The following is a 19,394-nucleotide window of genomic DNA, read 5'->3' on the forward strand; positions in this document are numbered from 1 at the left end:
TGTACAGCTGCAGTGATCTGTGAGCTGCTCTGACAGCTTGTGCTTAAAGCTAGTGAGAGAGATATGAGTCTCCATCTTCAGTGATTTTTGCAATTCGTTCCAGTCATTGGCAGCAGAGAACTGGAAGGAAAGGCAGCCAAAGGAGGAATAGGCTTTGGGGGTGACCAGTGAAATATACCTGCTGGAGCGCGTGCTACGGGTGGGTTCTGCTATGGTGACCAGTGAGCTGAGATAAGGCGGGGGTTTACCTAGCAAAGACTTATAGATGACCTGGAGCCAGTGGGTTTGCGACGAAAATGAAGCGAGGGCCAGTCAACGAGAGCATACAGGTCGCAGTGGTGGGTTGTATATGGGGCTTTGGTGACAAAACGGATGGCACTGTGATAGACTGCTTCCAATTTGCTGAATAGAGTGTTGGAGGCTATTTTGTAAATGATGTCGCCGAAGTCAAGAATCGGCAGGATACAGTTTTACGAGGGTATGTTTGGCAGCATGAGTGAAGGATGCTTTGTTGCGAAATAGGAAGCCGATTCTAGATTTAACTTTGGATTGGAGATGCCTAATGTGAGTCTGGAAGGAGAGCTTACAGTCTAACCAGACACCTAGGTATTTGTAATTGTCCACATATTCTAAGTCAGAACCGTCAAGAGTAGTGATGCTGGATGGGCGGGCAGGTGCGGGCAGCGATCGGTTGAAGAGCATGTATTTAGTTTTACTTGCATTTAAGAGCAGTTGGAGGCCACGTTAGGAGAGTTGTATGGCATTGAACCTCGTCTGGAGGTTTGTTAACACAGTGTCCAAAGAAGGGCCAGAAGTATACAGAATGGTGACGTCTGCGTAGAGGTGGATCAGAGAATCACCAGCCGCAAGAGCGACATCATTGATGTATACAGAGAAAACAGTCGGCCTGAGAATTGAACCCTGTGGCACCCCCATAGAGACTGCCAGAGGTCCGGACAACATGTCCTCCGATTTGACACACTGAACTCTGTCTGAGTAGTTGGTGAACCAGGCGAGGCAGTCATTTGAGTAACCAAGGCTAGTCTGCCGATAAGAATGTGGTGATTGACAGAGTAAAAAGCCTTGACCAGGTAGATGAAGATGGCTGCACAGTATTGTCTTTTATCGATGGCGGTTATGATATCGTTTAAGACCTTGAGCGTGGCTGAGGTGCACCCATTACCAGCTCGGAAACCAGATTGCATAGCGGCGAAGGTACGATGGGATTCGAAATGGTCGGTGATCTGTTTGTTAACTTGGATTTCAAAGACCTTAGAAAGGCAGTGTTGGATAGATATAGGTCTGTAACAGTTTGGGTCTAGAGTGTCTCCCCCTTTGAAAAGGGGGATGACCGCGGCAGCTTTCCAATCTTTGGGGGTCTCAGACGATACGAAAGAGAGGTTGAACAGGCTAGGAATAGGGAATGCAAAAATTGCGGCAGATAATTTTAGTAAGAGAGGCTCCAGATTGTCTAGCCCAGCTGATTTGTAGGGGTCCAGATTTTGCAACTCTTTCAGAACATCAGCTATCTGGATTTGGGTGAAGGAGAAATGGGGGAGGTTTGGGTAAGTTGATGTGGGGAGTGCAGGGCTGTTGACCGGGTAGGGGTAGCCAGGTGGAAAGCATGGCCAGCCGTAGAAAAATGCTTATTGAAATTCTCAAATATCGTGGATTTATCGATGGTGACAGTGTTTCCTATTCTCAGTGCAGTGGGCAGCTGGGAGGAGGTGCTCTTGTTCTCCATGGACTTTACAGTATCCCATGACTTTTTGGAGTTTGTGCTACAGGATACAAGTTTCTGTTTGAAAAAGCTAGCCTTGGTTTTCCTAACTGCCTGTGTATATTGGTTCCTAACTTCCCTGAACAGTTGCATATCGCGGGGGCTCTTCGATGCTATTGCAGTTCGCCACAGGATGTTTTTGTGCTGGTCGAGGGCAGTCAGGTCTGGAGTGAATCAAGGCCTATATCTGTTCCTGGTTCTATATTTCTTAAATGGGGCATGCTTATTTAAGATGGTGAGGAAAGCACTTTTAAAGAATAACCAGGCATCTTCTACTGACGGGATGAGTTCAATATCCTTCCAGGATACCCAGGCCAGGCCGATGATAAAGGCCTGCTCGCTGAAGTGTTTTAGGGAGTGTTTGACAGTGATGAGGAGTGATTGTTTGACCGCAGACCCATTACAGGACGCAGGCAACGAGGCAGTGATCACTGAGATCCTGGTTGAAGACAGCAGAGGTGTATTTAGAGGGCAGGTTGGTCAGGATGATATCTATGAGGGTGCCCGTGTTTACAGATTTCGGGTTGTACCTGGTAGGTTCATTGATCATTTGTGTGAGATTGAGGGCATCTAGCTTAGATTGTAGGATGGCCGGGGTGTTAAGCATGTCCCAGTTTAGGTCACCTAACAGTACGAGCTCTGAAGATAGATGGGGGGCAATCAATTCATATATGGTGTCCAGGGCACAGCTGGGGGCAGAAGGTGGTCTATAACAAGCGGCAACGGTGAGAGACTTGTTTCTGGAAAGGTCGATTTTTAGTAGAAGCTCGAACTGTTTGGGCACAGACCTGGATAGCATGACAGAACTCTGCAGGCTATCTCTGCAATAGATTGCAACTCCGCTCCCTTTGGCAGTTCTATCTTGTCGGAAAATGTTATAGTTAGGGATCAAAAGTTCAGGATTTTTGGTGGCCTTCCTAAGCTAGGATTCAGACACGGCTAGGACATCCGGATGGCAGAGTGTGCTAAAGCAGGGAGTAAAACAAACTTAGGGAGGAGGCTTCTAATGTTAACATGCATGAAACCAAGGCTTTTACGGTTACAGAAGTCAACAAATGAGAGCGCCTGGGGAACGGGAGTGGAGCTAGGCGCTGCAGGGCCTGGATTAACTTCTACATCACCAGAGGAACAGAGGAGGAGTAGGATAAGGGTACGGCTAAAGACTATAAGAACTGGTCGTCTAGTGCGTTTGGAACAGAGAGTAAAAGGAGCAGGTTTCTGGGCGCGGAAGAATAGATTCAATGCATAATGTACAGACAAGGGTATGGTAGGATGTGAATACAGTGGAGGTAAACCTAGGCATTGAGTGACGATGACAGAAGTTTTGTCTCTAGAGACATCATTTAGACCAGGTGATTTCACCGCATGTCTGGGAGGTGAAACAAAAGGGCTAGCTAAGGCATATTGAGCAGGGCTGGAGGATCTACAGTGAAATAAGACAATAATCACTAACCAAAACAGCAATGGACAAGACATATTGACATTAGGGAGAGGCATGCATAGCCGAGTGATCATAGGGACCAGTGGGAAGCTAGGCGAGCTGGAGACACGGCGATTCAGACAGCTAGCGGGCCCAGGCTAGCAGAAGGGCCTTAGGGGGGCATCGCGACGGAAGAAGTCTGTTGTAGCCCCCTCGGACGGTTACGTCGGCATACCAGTCGTGTTGGATCAGCAGGGCTCCTTGTAGGCAGTAAAAGGGTCCAGGCCAGTTGGCAAAATAGGTATTGTAGCCCAAAAAATTGGCTGATGGTCTTCTTCAGCTAACAGTCCGATATGTTCTAGACAGCTAACGGGCCGTGGCTAGCAGGCTAGCGGATGGGCCTTCAGGGGACGTCGCGACGTAGGAGCCTGTTGAAACACCTCCGGTGGATTACGTCGGTAGACCAGTCGTGGTGGAATCGGCGGGGCTCCGTGTCGGCAGTAAAGCGGTCCAGGTCAATTGGAAAAATATGTATTGTAGCCCAAGGAGTGGCTGATGGACCTCTTCAGCTGGCCGGGATGGGCTTAGCACGAGGCTAGTTCCAGGCTCACTGGTGCTTGCTTCGGGCCAGAGACGTTAGCCAGGGGGTAGCCACTAGGATAGCAGCTAGCTAGCTGCAATGGTCCAGGTGAAAGGCTCAGAGCTTGCGGTAGGAAACTGGAGGAAACCAGAGAAAAAGCAGTCCGGTATGCTCTGGGTTTAATCGCGCTGTGCAGACTGGCAGGAGTTGACCGTGCTAGGGTGAATTGATGACCGCTAGCAGTGGCTAACTGACTACTAGCTAGTAGCTAGTTAGCTGGCTAGCTTCTGTTGGGGGTTCCGGTTCTAAAGTATAGAAAATAGCAGATTCATTCCACATTGGGTGAGGCGGGTTGCAGGAGAGTATTGTTGAAACTGAGGTTAAAAATCTTAAAAATATATACGAAGGGGAAAAAAAGATATGTACACGGAACACGACAAGACAAAGAGAAATATGTCTGAACTGCTACGCCATCTTGGAATGTGTCGGCTCAGGGATTCGAACCAGCAACCTTTCGGTTACTGGCCCAACGCTCTTAACCGCTAGGCTACCTGCTGTATTCAAGCATAACCACTTCTCTCACAATTTAAGTAATCTGCTCTCCTATTAATACCTGTTCATTGTCTTGGCTCTCAGCACTGTGCACCACACACAGCAGCAAGTTCCACTGTTTTCCATAGAACCCTGAATCAGTCTGATACATACTGCTCATCCTTCCTCCCAGCCCTCAGAGGAGATGTATCCCGTCCGTTTTACTGTTTTGTTTTGATGCGGCCGACATTAATTGCATTGTTTTCCACAGAGAGTGGTGCAGCCCAGAGCTCCTTGTTTAATCACCAGTGATAAAAGTGAATGAAGCGTGAGGAGGCCTAGGAGATGTACCGGCTGGCTGCTACAGAGCAAGGGGACCAATCTCCCTCTGTCACGTCACAGTCCAGATTGGAGTGCAAGGAAACTAGCTACTTACTCATATATGGGCATTCCTACATGTTACAGTTGCCAGCTACAGACAGAATCCCATGTAGCCTCTATCCTTCCTCCGAATGCAGTATATAGATTTCACACAATAGAAAGTGAGGCAGTTAAACGATGGTCTGCTTACAGGCGATGGGCTTGAGCCTTGACACTGGCTGTCATTTCCAATTCTCCTATGCTAATATGTTCCCCTCTCTAACTAGCATGGCTTGTAAAGCAGGCCTGGCTGCCTCAGAACATCCATATCCCCTTCTCAGCGTGCAATTGTGGATGGTTTGATTAGATGAATGTGTGTGTTGTACGTCTCTCCTGACCATGTTTGCTTAGTGGTCTGGCAGCATGGTCTGTTCCGTCCCTGAGATGTAGGCGGTTGCCCCCTGTCATTAATTGAGTGATCGATCGACGAGGGTGTAATGAATCTCCTTACTCTCCTCTCTCTCTCCCACTATTGATGCCTCTGCACTGCAACTTTGTAACCCATTGTATATGACTACCTTTCTCCCATCACACTTGTTTCAGTGTAGCCTAGCTATGGTCTTTGGCTTTTCCCAGACAGCTGAATAGTTCCAATGTCTTTCTTTTCCTACATTTCAGTCATTTTGGCAGACACTCTTATCCAGAGGGACTTACAGGAGCAATTACGGTTAAGTGCCTTGTTCAAGGGGGCATCGGCAGACTTTTCACCTAATCTGCTCTGGGATTTGAACGAGTGACCTTTCTGTTACTGGTCCAAAGCTCTTAACCGCTAGGCTACCATCCTCTTTCCTTCATCACCAGTGATCTCCCGACTATCACCAGTGATCTCATAATCTTTTTTCCTTCATCTCATTGATATGGAGAAAACCCATCTGAATATGGCAGAATACAGACTGCAAGGCAATCAAACAGGCAAAACGTCAGTATAGAGACAAGGTGGAGTCGCAATTCAATGGCTCAGACACAAGATGTATGTGGCAGGGCATACAGACAATCACAGACTACAAAAGGAAAACCAACCACGTCGCAGACACCAGCATCTTGCTTCTGGACAAGCTAAACACCGTCTTTGCCCGCTTTGAAGATAACACAGTGCCGCCGATGCGGCCAGCTACCAAGGACTGTGGGCTCTCCTCCGTGGCCAACGTGAGTAAGACATTTAAACGTGTTGGCTGGTGTGTTTACGGACATATTCAATATCTCCCTATCCCAGCCTGCTGTCCCCACATACCCAAGAATGCAAAGGTAACTGAACTAACTGACTATCGCACTGTAGCACTCTACTGTCATCATGAAGTACTTTGAGAGACCAGTCAAGGATATATCATCTCCACCCTAGACCCACTTCAGTTTGCAACTACACTGCCCTATCCCATCTGGACAAAAGGAATGCCTATGTAAGAAAGCTGTTCATTGACCATAGCTCAGCATTCAACACCACAGTACCCTCCAAGCTCATCATTAAGCTTGAGACCCTGGGTCTGAACCCCACCCTGTGCAACTGGTCCTGGACTTCCTGACGGGCCGCTCCCAGGTTGTGAAGGTAGGAAACAACACCTCCACTTCACTGATCCTTAACACTGGGGCCCCACAAGGGTGTGTGCTCAGCCCCCTCCTGTACACCCTGTTCACAGAGTTCCTCTGTCCAGTGTCTTTGTTCTTTTGCCCATCTTAATCTTTTCTTTTTATTGGCCAGTCTGAGATCTGGCTATTTCTTTGCAACTCTGCCTAGAAGGCCAGCATCCTGGAGTCGCCTCTTCACTGTTGACGTTGAGACTGGTGTTTTGCAGGTACTATTTAATGAATCTGCCAGTTGAGGACTTGTGAGCCGTCTGTTTCTCAAACTAGACACTAATGTACTTGTCCTCTTGCTCAGTTGTGCACCGGGGCCTCCCACTCCTCTTTCTATTCTGGTTAGAGACAGTTTGCGCTGTTCTGTGAAGGGAGTAGTACACAGCGTTGTACGAGATCTTTAATTTCTTGACAATTTCTCTAATGGAATAGCCTTCATTTCTCAGAACAAGAATAGACTGACGAGTTTCAGAAGAAAGGTCTTTGAATCTGGCCATTTTGAGCCTGTAATCAAACCCACAAATGTTGATGCTCCAGATTCTCAGCTAGTCTACAGAAGGAAAGGTTAATTGCTTCTTTAATCAGAACAACAGTTTTCAGCTGTGCTAACATAATTGCAAAAGGGTTTTCTAATGATCAATTAGCCTTTAAAATGTATAAACTTGGATTAGCTAACACAACGTGCCATTGGAACACAAGAGTGATTGTTGCTGATAATGGGCCTCCATACAAAATCAGCCGTTTCCAGCTACAATAGTCATTTACAACATTAACGATGTCTACACTGTATTTCTGATCAATTTGATGTTATTTTAATGGACAACAAAATGTGCTTTTCTTTAAAAAACAAGGACATTTCTAAGTGACCCCAAACTTTTGAACTATAGTGTGTATTTTTTTTATCCATAAAGTATAAATTCTGTTACTGTCCCACCTACTTGAAATATTTAATTGAAATACTGTAGAGTTCCATTCATTCCAACTGCTTCTTCTCGGGAGTGACAATATGGCCGACCAGTGTCTTCAAAGCCTCTCATAGGCCAATACATAGCATCAGCCATCCAGGGTTTATATACAGTGCCTTAAGAAAGTATTTACACCACTTGACTTTTTCCACATGTTGTGTTACAAAGTGGGATTAAAATGGATTTTATTGTCATTTTTTGTAAATGATCGACACAATAATCTGGCAAAGTGGAAGAAAATGTCTAACATTTGTCATAAATTAATGAAAAATGTAACACTGATATATCTTAATATCTTAATTCAACCCCCTGAGTCAATAGATGTTATAATCACTTTTGGCAGCAATTCCAGCTGTGTGTCTTTCTGGGTAAGATTCTAAGAGCACACCTGGATTGTACAACATTTGCACATTTATGATATTCAAAATTCTTCAAGCTCTGTCAAATTGGTTGTTGATCATTGCTAGACAACCATTTTCAGGTCTTGCCATACGCTTTCAAGCAGATTTAAGTTAAAACTGTAATTCGGCCCCTCAGGAACATTCACTGTCTTCTTGGTAAGCAACTCCAGTGTAGATTTGGCATTGTGTTTTAGTTTATTGTCCTGGCGAAAGGTGAATTCATCTACCAGTGTCTGGTGGAAAGCAGACTGAACCAGGTTTTCCTCTAGGATTTTGCCTGTGGTTAGCTCTTTAGCTCTTTCTTTTTTATCCTGAAAACCCCCCCAGTCCTTAACGGTTACAAGCATATCCATAACATGATGCAGCTACCATTATGCTTGAAGATATGGAGAGTGTTACTCACTAATGTGTTGTATTGGATTTGCCCCAAACATAACACTTTGTATTCAGTATTACTTTAGTGCCTTGTTGCAAACAGGATGCTGGTTTTGGAATATTTTTATTCTGTTCAGGCTTCCTTATTTTCACTCTGTCAATTAGGTTAGTTTTGTGGAGGAACTACAATGTTGTCGATCCATCCTCAGTTTTCTCCTATCAAAGCCATTATACTCTGTAACTGTTTTAAAGTCACCACTGACCTCATGGGGAGGTCAACTGAGTTGGGAAGTACACTTGTATCTTTGTAGTGACTGGGTGTATTGATACACCATCCAAAGTTTAATTAATAGTATTATATTCAAGGTCTGCTTTTATTTTTACCCATCTGCCAATAGGTGTCCTTCTTTGCGAGGCATTGGAAATCCTCCTTGGTTTTTGTGGTTGAATCTGTTTAAAATTCACTGCTCGATTGAAGGACTTTACAGATGATTGTAAGTGTGGGGTACAAAGTCAAGGGGTGTGAATTCTTTCTAAAGGCACTGTACATACTTGGTCTAAACTCATTAGACCAAGCCTTGAATTTCAGCCTTCACCCGCTGCTTCCTACAACACTCCCAGCCATACAACACTTTGCTGCTTTTGTCCTTAGCTAAATTCTTTAGCTTGGCTGATTAAATAAAAAAAGAAATGTGTGCACGTTTATCATTTTGCGTAGTTATCATAATTGCGTCTGGTGGGATAGGGAAGAGGTACTTTTTGTTGTCGCTGCTTTCCTCAGTAAGGAAGTGAAATTTAGCATCTCACTGAATTACAGGTGGTAGATGTTGGTCTGTCTGACTGTCCCAGTGGTCCTGGTGAATTTAACTAAGTGTTGGATAGCATTCCTTCCATTTTCCCCTGGATAGAAACACAATCTACCTGTGTCTGTCTGCCAGGCAGCGCGTCCCGCCTCCCCAAGCTTTTATTCCCTCCAGCCCTCCGGTAATACATTTTGCAGTTCTTAAAAAAAGCTCCCGATATCCAATTATATTTCCAGCGTAAGTAAAACATGCTGTCAACAAACTTACCTCAACCACCTGAAAGAGAAATTGGCAGCAGGAAACAGTGTCAGCAACAAATGCTGGCAGCTTTAATTGAGAGACCTGCCAAGAAATGTTTTGCTGCATAACTTATAGGTGAGTGTGTGTGAGTTTATATGTTTGTTTTTGCAAGTCTGATTTCGACCAGAATATTGATTACAGTCCATGGTGGTTGAGGGTTAATATGTCTTAATCTGAAACCTAATGGTTAAATGTGTTTTATATTAGGAGCATAACGTAGTGGCATCTGAAGCTGGTTGGCCAAACGTTGTGGCCCTTTCACTTTTGGGGTTGCCAACTAGTCAACTGAAGTCCTCAAGTCTGTGTGTGTGTGTGCATGCGTGCCCTCATCCAGTGCAAAGCTGTAAGTGATACTGTGTTGCATCTCCAGAGAGGGGGAGTTACGATCCCTGCCTTATAAGAAACATTAACCTCCACCCCTCACTGCGCTACCCACCCTACCCCCACCCACTCACTGCTCTACCCCCTACCTCCACCCCCCCACTGCTCTACCCACCCTACCTACACCCGCCGCCCTGCCTCACCCCCTAACCTCCACCCCCCACTGCTCTAGCCCACCCTACCTACACCCGCCGCCTGCTCTACCCCACCTAACCTTACACCCGCCGCCCTGCTCTAACCCCCTACCTCCACCCCTCCACTGCCTTCTACCCACCCTACCTTCACCCGCCGCCCTGCCTCACCACCCTACCTTCACCCGCCGCACTGCTCTACCCACCCTACTCTTCACCTGCCGCCCTGCTCTATACCCCTCTACCTTCACCCCCACTGCTCTACCCCCTACCTCCACCCCCCACTGCTCTACCCTCCTACCTCCACCCCCCCACTGCTCTACCCTCTATCTTCACCCCCTCACTGCTCTACCCCCTACCTCCACCCCCTCAATGCCCTAACCTCCACCCCTCACTGCTCTACCCTCCTATCTTCACCCCTCACTGCTCTACCCCCTACCTCCACCCCCTCAATGCTCTACCCCCCTACCTCCACCCATCACTGCTCTACCCCCTACCTCCGCCCCTCACTGCTCTAACCATCTACATCCACCCCTCACTACACTACCCCTCTACATCCACCCCCTCTGCTCTACCCCCCTACCTCCACCCTCACTGCTCTACTCCTACCTCCACCCCTCACTGCTCTACCTCCCTACCTCCACCCCTCACTGCTCTAACCATCTACATCCACCCCCCCCACTGCACTACCCCTCTACATCCACCCACTACTGTCCCCCTCCAGTCTGTAGCTTCACTCCATTTGAAAGCAGTTTAACAGCAGCAGGGGCAGGTGCAGCTCTCTGTGTGCCGTCATAAAGCAGGCATTATGATGACATTAGTCATCATGCCTGGCCTACGTCTCTGTATTAAGCCCTCTCTGCAGATCGCTGGACGGACAGTAAAAAGCTGCGGTGGCTGCACCAATTAGCTGTAATGGCGTTAATGTCAGAGTAGCCCAACCAGCTCAGGTTTAACACTCTGACACAGGGGCTTTTAACTGGAGCCAGAGGCCATACAGAGAAGAGTGATTTAGCTGTTGCCCTGTGTGGGTGGTTGGGTGTGTGTGTGTGAGAGCTGGCTAATTAATTCCTCGGCACATCTGAATGCATTAGGAGATGTCCGTCACTATACTACTTGGTGCAAATGGTTGCTAAAGTGGCCGCTTTGCATCGATCTGAACCTCGCACCCTCTTTGGGGACAGTGCTCTTGCCTCATAACTCTCTCTCCCCTCTCTCACGCACACACACACACACACACACACAACACACACCACACACACACACACACACACACCAACCCACACACACACACATACAGACACAACACACACACACACACCCACACACACACACACACACACACACACACACACACACACAGACACACAGACACAGACACACACAGACAGACACACAGACAGAGCACATGCGCCATGCTAACAAGTAAAAGGTCAGGCTCATTTCTGATTGAATGAATTCATGGCGACACGCTCTAGCCAGTGGTGGAAAAAGTACCCAACTGTCATACTTAAAGATCCCTTCATAGAAAATGACTCAAGTAAAAGTATGTCACCCAGTAAAATTCTACTTGTGTAAAAGTCTAAAATTATTGGGTTTAAAACTTACTTAAGTATGAAAAGTGAATGTAATTTTCTAAATTATACTTAAGTGTCCAAAAGTAAAAGTATAAATCATTTCAAATTCCTTATATTAAGCAATCCAGGCGGCAACATTTTCTTGTTTTTCAAAATACATTTACGGATAGCCAGTGGCACACTCCAACATTCAAACATGATTTACAAACGAAGCATGTGTGTTTAGTGAGTCCGCCAGATCAGTAGGGATGACAGTAGGGATTTTAAACGGCATTGCTGCCGTTTAAAGGGGTTTGAAAGTAAGCATTTCACTGTAAGGTCTACACCTGTTGTAATCGGCGCATGTGACTAATACAATTTGATTTGATGACCAGGGATGTTCTGTTGATAAGTGCGTGAATTGGACCATTTTCGGCCTCCCGGGTGGCGCAGTGGTCTAGGGCACTGCATCGCAGCGCTGGCTGTGCCACCAGAGACTCTGGGTTTGCGCCCAGGTTCTGTCGCAGCCGGCCGCGACCGGGAGGTCCGTGGGGCGATGCACAATTGGCCTAGCGTCGTCCGGGTTAGGGAGGGTTTGGCCGGTAGGGATATCCTTGTCTCATCGCGCACCAGCGACTCCTGTGGCGGGCCGGGCGCAGTGCACGGTGTTTCCTCCGACACATTGGTGCGGCTGGCTTCCGGGTTGGATTTGCGCTGTGTTAAGAAGCAGTGCGGCTTGGTTGGGTTGTGTTTCGGAGGACGCATGGCTRTCGACCTTCGTCTCTCCCGAGCCCGTACGGGAGTTGTAGCGATGAGACAAGATAGTAACTACTAACAATTGGATACCACGAAATTGGGGAGAAAAAAGGGGTAAAATTCAACAACAAAAAAAGAAAAAAAGAATTGGACCATTTTCCTGTCCTGCTAACCATTCAAAATGTAACGAGTACTTTTGGGTGTCAAGGAAAATGTGTGGAGTAAAAAGTACAATATTTTCTTAAGGAATTTCGTGAAGTAAAAGTAGTCAAAATTATAAACAGTAAAGTAAAGCACAGATACCCCAAAAAACGACTTAAGTAGTACTTTAAAGTATTTTCACTTAAGTACTTTACACCACTGTACCTAGCAGGGGTAGACAGAGGTGAAGGGAAACAAAAGGAGAGCCTTCCCAGCTGCAGTGTAGCAGTAATAACATACTGTTACATGGTAACAGGTGACACAGAGCCTCAGCCACCAGTGTAGAGAAGTAGGGGAGAGCGTGTGTGTGCTGGCAACTGTGGCCTTTATCCAGTCATACAGTTACAAATGAGGTAGCCTCTGGTGCTGTCCCCTCCCATCATCTGCTGGCTGGGACAGCTCTACACCTCTACTATTACACGCACACACACACAGACACACACTCTCATTCACTCACACACTGTTACCTAGCAACATTGACTGGGGAACACTGCCCAGGCGGGCTCCGTCCCCCCCCCCCCCCTACATATCCATAGCGACATTTAAAGGTCTGACCCCCCCCACCTACATATCCTGCTGTGTCCAGCAATTTCTCTCCCTCTCTTAACTTAACAGCTGTATGTGAGGTAGCCACACCACCAGTGGTCCAGGTCCCAGGGACGCCTTCTTCCTGAAAATAACACAATGCTCCACTTTTACACTGTTACATAAATATATGTTAGTGTGGCTGTATGTATGTCCGCTGTGTTCCGTGTGCGGTGCGGTAGTGGCGTTTAGTGTCTATCTCCATCAGGGGGACAGACAGCCAGATGAATCCTCATTGTGGCTGATTGAGCCTGATGAATATGATTATGGCTTATAGCAACAGGGCTCTTAGTGGAAGAGAGATTGATGCGTGCCTTCTGGGGAAGGGAAGGTAGCACTGAGGGTGAGTTGAAGCATAAGCTGTGTTCGAATACCCATACTAACATACTGTATACTACATACTTAATGAGTATATACTACATACTATATACTATTAGTTAATTTTGTATACTGTAAACAAACGTTATCGTTTCAGTTTAGCGTACTAGCTCTTTGCCTGTCTACCGGAAGTTGATGCTGTTGCTATGCAACCTCTTGCTAGCTTGTTAGCATAACAAATGACTAGCTAAACATTTTACGATTTCTGGTGTGTTTGTAAATTCAATCTGGAGTGCCAGAGTACGTTCTGGGCGTTTGTAAAGCTAGAGCATTGTCAGATCGTCTGTTCGTAAATTCAGAGTGTTTCGCTCTCGGAGCGTTCAGGGCGCTCACTGGACGCTCTGGCCGATGAGTTGGGCAACGGCAGTCAAGCACCCAAGCTAACTGGATAACTTTGGCTAGCTACTTCCAGACACAAATGAGAGAACACTCTGACCATTTTACTAGCCCTAGCAGAGCTGGTTAGGCTGTTTACATGTTATCCAGATCGTTGGTGACTGTAACTGTGCTGCTGGCAACAATTTCATTCCGTTTTTTTTTGCCAACGTTTACTGACACCGGCCATATTCAATGGCTGTTGAGCGTTGTAAATTCATCAGTTATTGTGCGCTCTGACACACTCAGACTAGAGTGCTCTGAAATCGGAGTAGATAGCCAGAATTATCAATGTCCATTGAAACGCTCAACGACTATAGCACTTAGCTAAGAATGATGTGAATAATCAAGTCAATAAATGCTGGGTAGTTAGTTAGATAGCAGATAGTTAATATACTGCCTGGCAAGTTTGATATATTAGTAGCTACCTAATGTTAGGTAACATACTGGTACATACTGATGTAATGCTATGCGGTTCGTAAGGATAGCATAGCTAACAAATTGTCAGCCAACGTAACGTAACTTATTTGAAACGTCATAACTTTATTACATTGCTCAACATTTTCTTAACATTTGTCATAATTAGTTAAAGCAATGAATTTGAATGCGCTCTTGTCGGACTTCGGTTGCATATTTAGCGCCATTTTCTTCAAATCTGAAAACGTTGTGAAGCCACGCCCATTTTCTGAAGAATTGCATTATGGGCCCTCAAAGCACAGAAATAGTGTACACTGCTTGTATACTTCGTATTTTGGTGAATTTAATACGACATCCGGGGACATTTGGTATACTAACTATATCCATACGATGACCAATAAGCATACTACAGTTGAAGTCGAAAGTTTACATACACTTAGGTTGGAGTCATTAAAATTCGTTTTTCAACCACTACACAAATTTCTTGTTGACAAACTATAGTTTTGGTAAGTCGATTAGGACATCTACTTCGTGCATGACACAAGTAATTTTTCCAACAATTGTTTACAGTCAGATTATTTCACTTTTAATTCACTGTGTCACAATTCCAGTGGGTCAGAAGTTTACATACACTACGTTGACTGTGCCTTTAAACAGCTTGAAAAATTACAGAAAATGATGTCATGGCTTTAGAAGCTTCTGATAGGCTAATTGACATCATTTGAGTCGATTGGAGGTGTATCTGTGGATGTATTTCAAGGCCTACGTTTAAACTCAGTGCCTCTTTGCTTGACATCATGAGAAAATCAAAAGAAATCAGCCAAGACCTCAGAAATTTTTTTTGGACCTCCACAAGTCTGGTTCATCCTTGGGAGCAATTTCCAAACGCCTGAAGGTACCACGTTCATCTATACAAACAATAGTACGCAAGTATAAACACCATGGGACCACGCAGCCGTCATACCGCTCAGGAAGGAGACACGTTCTGTCTCCTAGAGATTAACATACTTTGGTGCAAAAAGTGCAAATCAATCCCAGAACAACAGCAAAGGACCTTGTAAAGATGCTGGAGGAAACGGGTACAAACGTATCTATATCCACAGTAAAACGAGTCCTATATCGACATAACCTGAAAGGCAAGGAAGAAGCCACTGCTCCAAAACCGCCATAAAAAAGCCAGACTACGGTTTGCAACTGCACATGGGGACAAAGATCGTACCTTTTGGAGAAATATATATAACTTTTTGGCCATAATGACCATCTTTATGTTTGGAGGAAAAAAGGGGAGGCTTGCAAGCCAAAGAACACCATCCCAACCATGAGGCACCGGTCTTCCAAATGGACAATGACCCCAAGCATACTTCCAAAGTTGTGGCAAAATGGCTTAAGGACAACAAAGTCAAGGTATTGGAGTGGCCATCACAAAGCCCTGACCTCAATCCTATAGAACATTTGTGGGCAGAACTGAAAGAGCTTGTGCGAGCAAGGAGGCCTACAAACCTGACTCAGTTACACCAGCTCTGTCAGGAGGAATGGGCCAAAATTCACCCAACTTATTGTGGGACGCTTGTGGAAGGCTACCCGAAACGTTTGACCCAAGTTAAACAATTTAAAGGCAATGCTAKCAAATACTAATTGASTGTATGTAAACTTCTGACCCACTGGGAATGTGATGAAAGAAATAAAAGCTGAAATAAATCKTTCTCTCTACTATTATTCTGACATTTCACATTCTTAAAACAAAGTGGTGATCTTAACTGACCTAAGACAGGGAATTTTTACTAGAATTAAATGTCAGGAATAGTGAAAAACTGAGTTTAAATGTATTTGGCTAAGGTGTATGTAAACTTCCGACTTCAACTGTATATACTCAATTCACGTCACAAATAATATGGTTAGTGCGGTTAGTATGAGTATTCGAAACACAGCTAAAGTGTTTTTAGCAGGCAAAACGGAGACTGTACTTTACACAACATTTATGTATTTATAGTGGTCTGTGTGGAAGGGGGGGGGGGGGTGGGGCGGGGTCTCGGGTACACCTGAGAGGGAGAGTGTGTTTTTTTGGCATATTTTGGAATGTGTGTCTGTGACACAGAGAGATAGAAAGCCGATGTGTGTGTCCACCTATCTCCCAAATCATGATTCCGTTGCTGTGCTTGAGTTGGCACTGTCACTCGTGTCCTTGCAAACTCACACTGAGCCTCTCTCAGGGTCCAGCATGTTCTTGACCTTGTGACGCCACAGCACAGTCATTACTCACTCAACACATCTAGGGACATATGTCACACGGCCATATGTCTGTCTGTCTCTCTCTTTCTCTTTTAATCACACTCCTTCCCTCTCCATCTGTCTCCATCTCTGTCTCCGTCTCTTTCAGTTGGTTTTTATTGAGACTAATCTCTTCCTCTTTTTGTGTCTTGCAGGTGGAGGACGCCATGCTTATGTTTGACAAAACGACTAACAGACACAGAGGTAAGTCAGTCTACATACTACCTCCCTCATGTTGTGCTTACCCTGCTATCTATTGGTGTGTGAACCATGGATGTTAGTGTGTGAAAGAATAGTTTCATTCTCCATGCAGTGGATTCATGGTCAATGGCCTCTGACTATAGGTTATAGCCCGTAGTTGTATATATACACTATATACTGTATACATGTAACTGCCAGAATAATGGAAACACTTGAGTAAATGAGGGATACAAAGTATATTGAAAGCAGGTGCAATTAACATCCCATCATGCTTAGGGTCATGTATAAAAATGCCCAGTTGCCCATTATTTTGGCTACAATAGCTAGAAGAAGAAATCTCAGTGACTTTGAAACACAGAGTGTGTGTGTGTGTGTGTGTCTGTCACCAGATCTCAACCTATTTTTTATTTAATTTTTTATTTGTCCTTTATTTAACTAGGCAAGTCAGTTAAGAACACATTCTTATTTTCAATGACGGCCTAGGAACGGTGGGTTAACTGCCTTGTTCAGGGGCAGAACAACAGATTTTTACCTTGTCAGCTCGGGGATTTGATCTTGCAACCTTTCGGTTACTAGTCCAACGCTCTAACCACTAGGCTACCTGCTGAGCAAGGCACGTTCTCAGAGCATGCGCAGAACAGCTGGCAGGCATATTCACAGTGATTTTCAACCTCTCCTTGTCCCAGTCTGTAATCCCAACATGATCACCATCTCATGCCACAATGACTACTGCCCATGAAGAGCTTGAGAGGCTGATTATGGCAAACATCAACTCCATCATCCCAGACACTTTCAATTTGCAAACAGCCCCAACAGATCCATAGACGAACCAATCTTAATTGCTCTCCACCTTGCCCTCACCCACCTAGATAAGAGGAATACCTATGTGAGAATGCTGTTTATTGACTACAGCTCTGCGCTCAACTTCATTGTCCCCTCCAAGCTCGTCGCCAAGCTTAGGACCCTGGGACTGAACACCTCTCTGTAGCTGAATCCTAGAGTTCCTGACGGGCCGACACCAGGTGTTGAGGGTAGGGAACATCACCTCCACCACGCTGACCCTCAACACGGGGGCCCCACAGGGGAGTGTGCTTAGTCCCCTCCTGTACTCCTTGTTCGCCCACGACTGCGTGGCCAAGCACGACTGTAACGCTATCATCAAGTTTGCTGTCGACAGTGGTAGGCTTGATCGCCAGCAACGATGAGAGCCTACACGGAGGAGGTCAGTGACCTGGCAGTGCCGGAACAACAACCTCTCCCTCAACCTCGAGAGCTTCAAGTTCCTCCGTGTCCAAATCACTAAGAACTTAAAATGGTCAACACGCGCACAGTGGTGAAGAAGGCGTGACAGTGCCTCTTCCCTCTCAGGAAGTTGAAAAGGTTTATCATGGGCCCTCAAATCCTCAAAAAGTCCTACAGTTGTACCATTAAGCGCATCTTGACCGGCTACATCACTGCTTGGTATGGCAATAGTACCACCTTTGATGGCATGGCGCTACAGAGGGTGGTGCGGCGAGCCCTGTACATCACTGGGGCTGATCTCCCTGCAATCCAGGACCTCTACCAGGCTGTGTGAAAGGAAGGCCCGGGAAACGTGAAAAGACTCCACCTACCCAAGCCATAGACTGTTCTCTCTGCTTCCACACGGCAAGCGGTAACAGTGTACCAAGTCTGACACCAACAGGCCCCTGAACAGCTTCTACCCCCAAGCCATAAGACTGCTAAATAGCTAACTAAATAGCTAACAAAATGGCTACACAGACTGAGTTCACCCTTTCTATTTTCTATGCACACTCACAGGGCCCTACACACTCAAACACACTGACACTCCAACACACAATAGACAGATGCATTTACTCACATACAATCATATACGCTGCTGCGACTCTGTTTATCTTATATCCTGATGCCTAGTCACCTTACCCCTATGCATACAGTGGGGAGAACAAGTATTGGATACACTGCCGGTTTTGCAGGTTTTCCTACTTACAAAGCATGTAGAGGTCTGTAATTTTTATCATAGGTACACTTCAACTGTGAGAGACGGAATCTAAAACAAAAATCCAGAAAATCACATTGTTTTAAGTAATTAATTTGCATTTTATTGCATGACATAAGTATTTGATACATCAGAAAAGCAGAACTTAATATTTGGTACAGAAACCTTTGTTTGCAATTACAGAGATCATATGTTTCCTGTAGTTCTTGACCAGGTTTGCACACACTGCAGCAGGGATTTTGGCCCACTCCTCCATTCTAGATCCTTCAGGTTTCGGGGCTGTCGCTGGGCAATACGGACTTTCAGCTCCCTCCAAAGATTTTCTAATGGGTTCAGGTCTGGAGACTGGCTAGGCCACTCCAGGACCTTGAGATGCTTCTTACGGAGCCACTCCTTAGTTGCCCTGGCTGTGTGTTTTGGGTCATTGTCATGCTAGAAGACCCAGCCACGACCCATCTTCAATGCTCTTACTGAGGGAAGAAGGTTGTTGGCCAAGATCTCGCGATACATGGCCCCATCCATCCTCCCCTCAATATGGTGCAGTCGTCCTGTCCCTTTTGCAGAAAAGCATCCCCAAAGAATGATGTTTCCACCTCCACGCTTCACGGTTGGGATGGTGTTCTTGGGGTTGTACTCATCCTTCTTCTTCCTCCAAACARGGCGAGTGGAGTTTAGACCAAAAAGCTCTATTTTTGTCTCATCAGACCACATGACCTTCTCCCATTCCTCCTCTGGATCATCCAGATGGTCATTGGCAAACTTCAGACGGGCCTGGACATGCGCTGGCTTGAGCAGGGGGACCTTGCGTGCGCTGCAGGATTTTAATCCATGACGGCGTAGTGTGTTACTGTCCCAGCCTTGTGCAGGTCTACAATTTTATCCCTGATGTCCTTACACAGCTCTTTGGTCTTGGCCATTGTGGAGAGGTTGGAGTCTGTTTGATTGAGTGTGTGGACAGGTGTCTTTTATACAGGTAACGAGTTCAAACAGGTGCAGTTA

The 19,394-nt window shown here is 45.8% G+C and overlaps 1 protein-coding gene across 1 annotated transcript in view; it reads left to right on the forward strand.

The window, feature by feature from the left end:
• LOC111949595 (RNA-binding protein Musashi homolog 2-like) overlaps positions 1 to 16,771 on the forward strand; it is a 184,269-nt gene extending 167,498 nt beyond the window's left edge. Inside the window, exon 6 of the mRNA XM_070434221.1 lies at positions 16,351 to 16,771. Within this exon, the coding sequence (XP_070290322.1) occupies positions 16,351 to 16,476 (126 nt within the window). The 3' untranslated portion in view covers positions 16,477 to 16,771. The remainder of the gene's footprint in view (positions 1 to 16,350) is intronic.
• The last annotated feature ends 2,623 nt before the right edge of the window (positions 16,772 to 19,394 follow it).

This window comes from Salvelinus sp. IW2-2015, linkage group LG22, assembly GCF_002910315.2.
Source record: "Salvelinus sp. IW2-2015 linkage group LG22, ASM291031v2, whole genome shotgun sequence".
NCBI classification, from domain to species: domain Eukaryota; kingdom Metazoa; phylum Chordata; class Actinopteri; order Salmoniformes; family Salmonidae; genus Salvelinus; species Salvelinus sp. IW2-2015.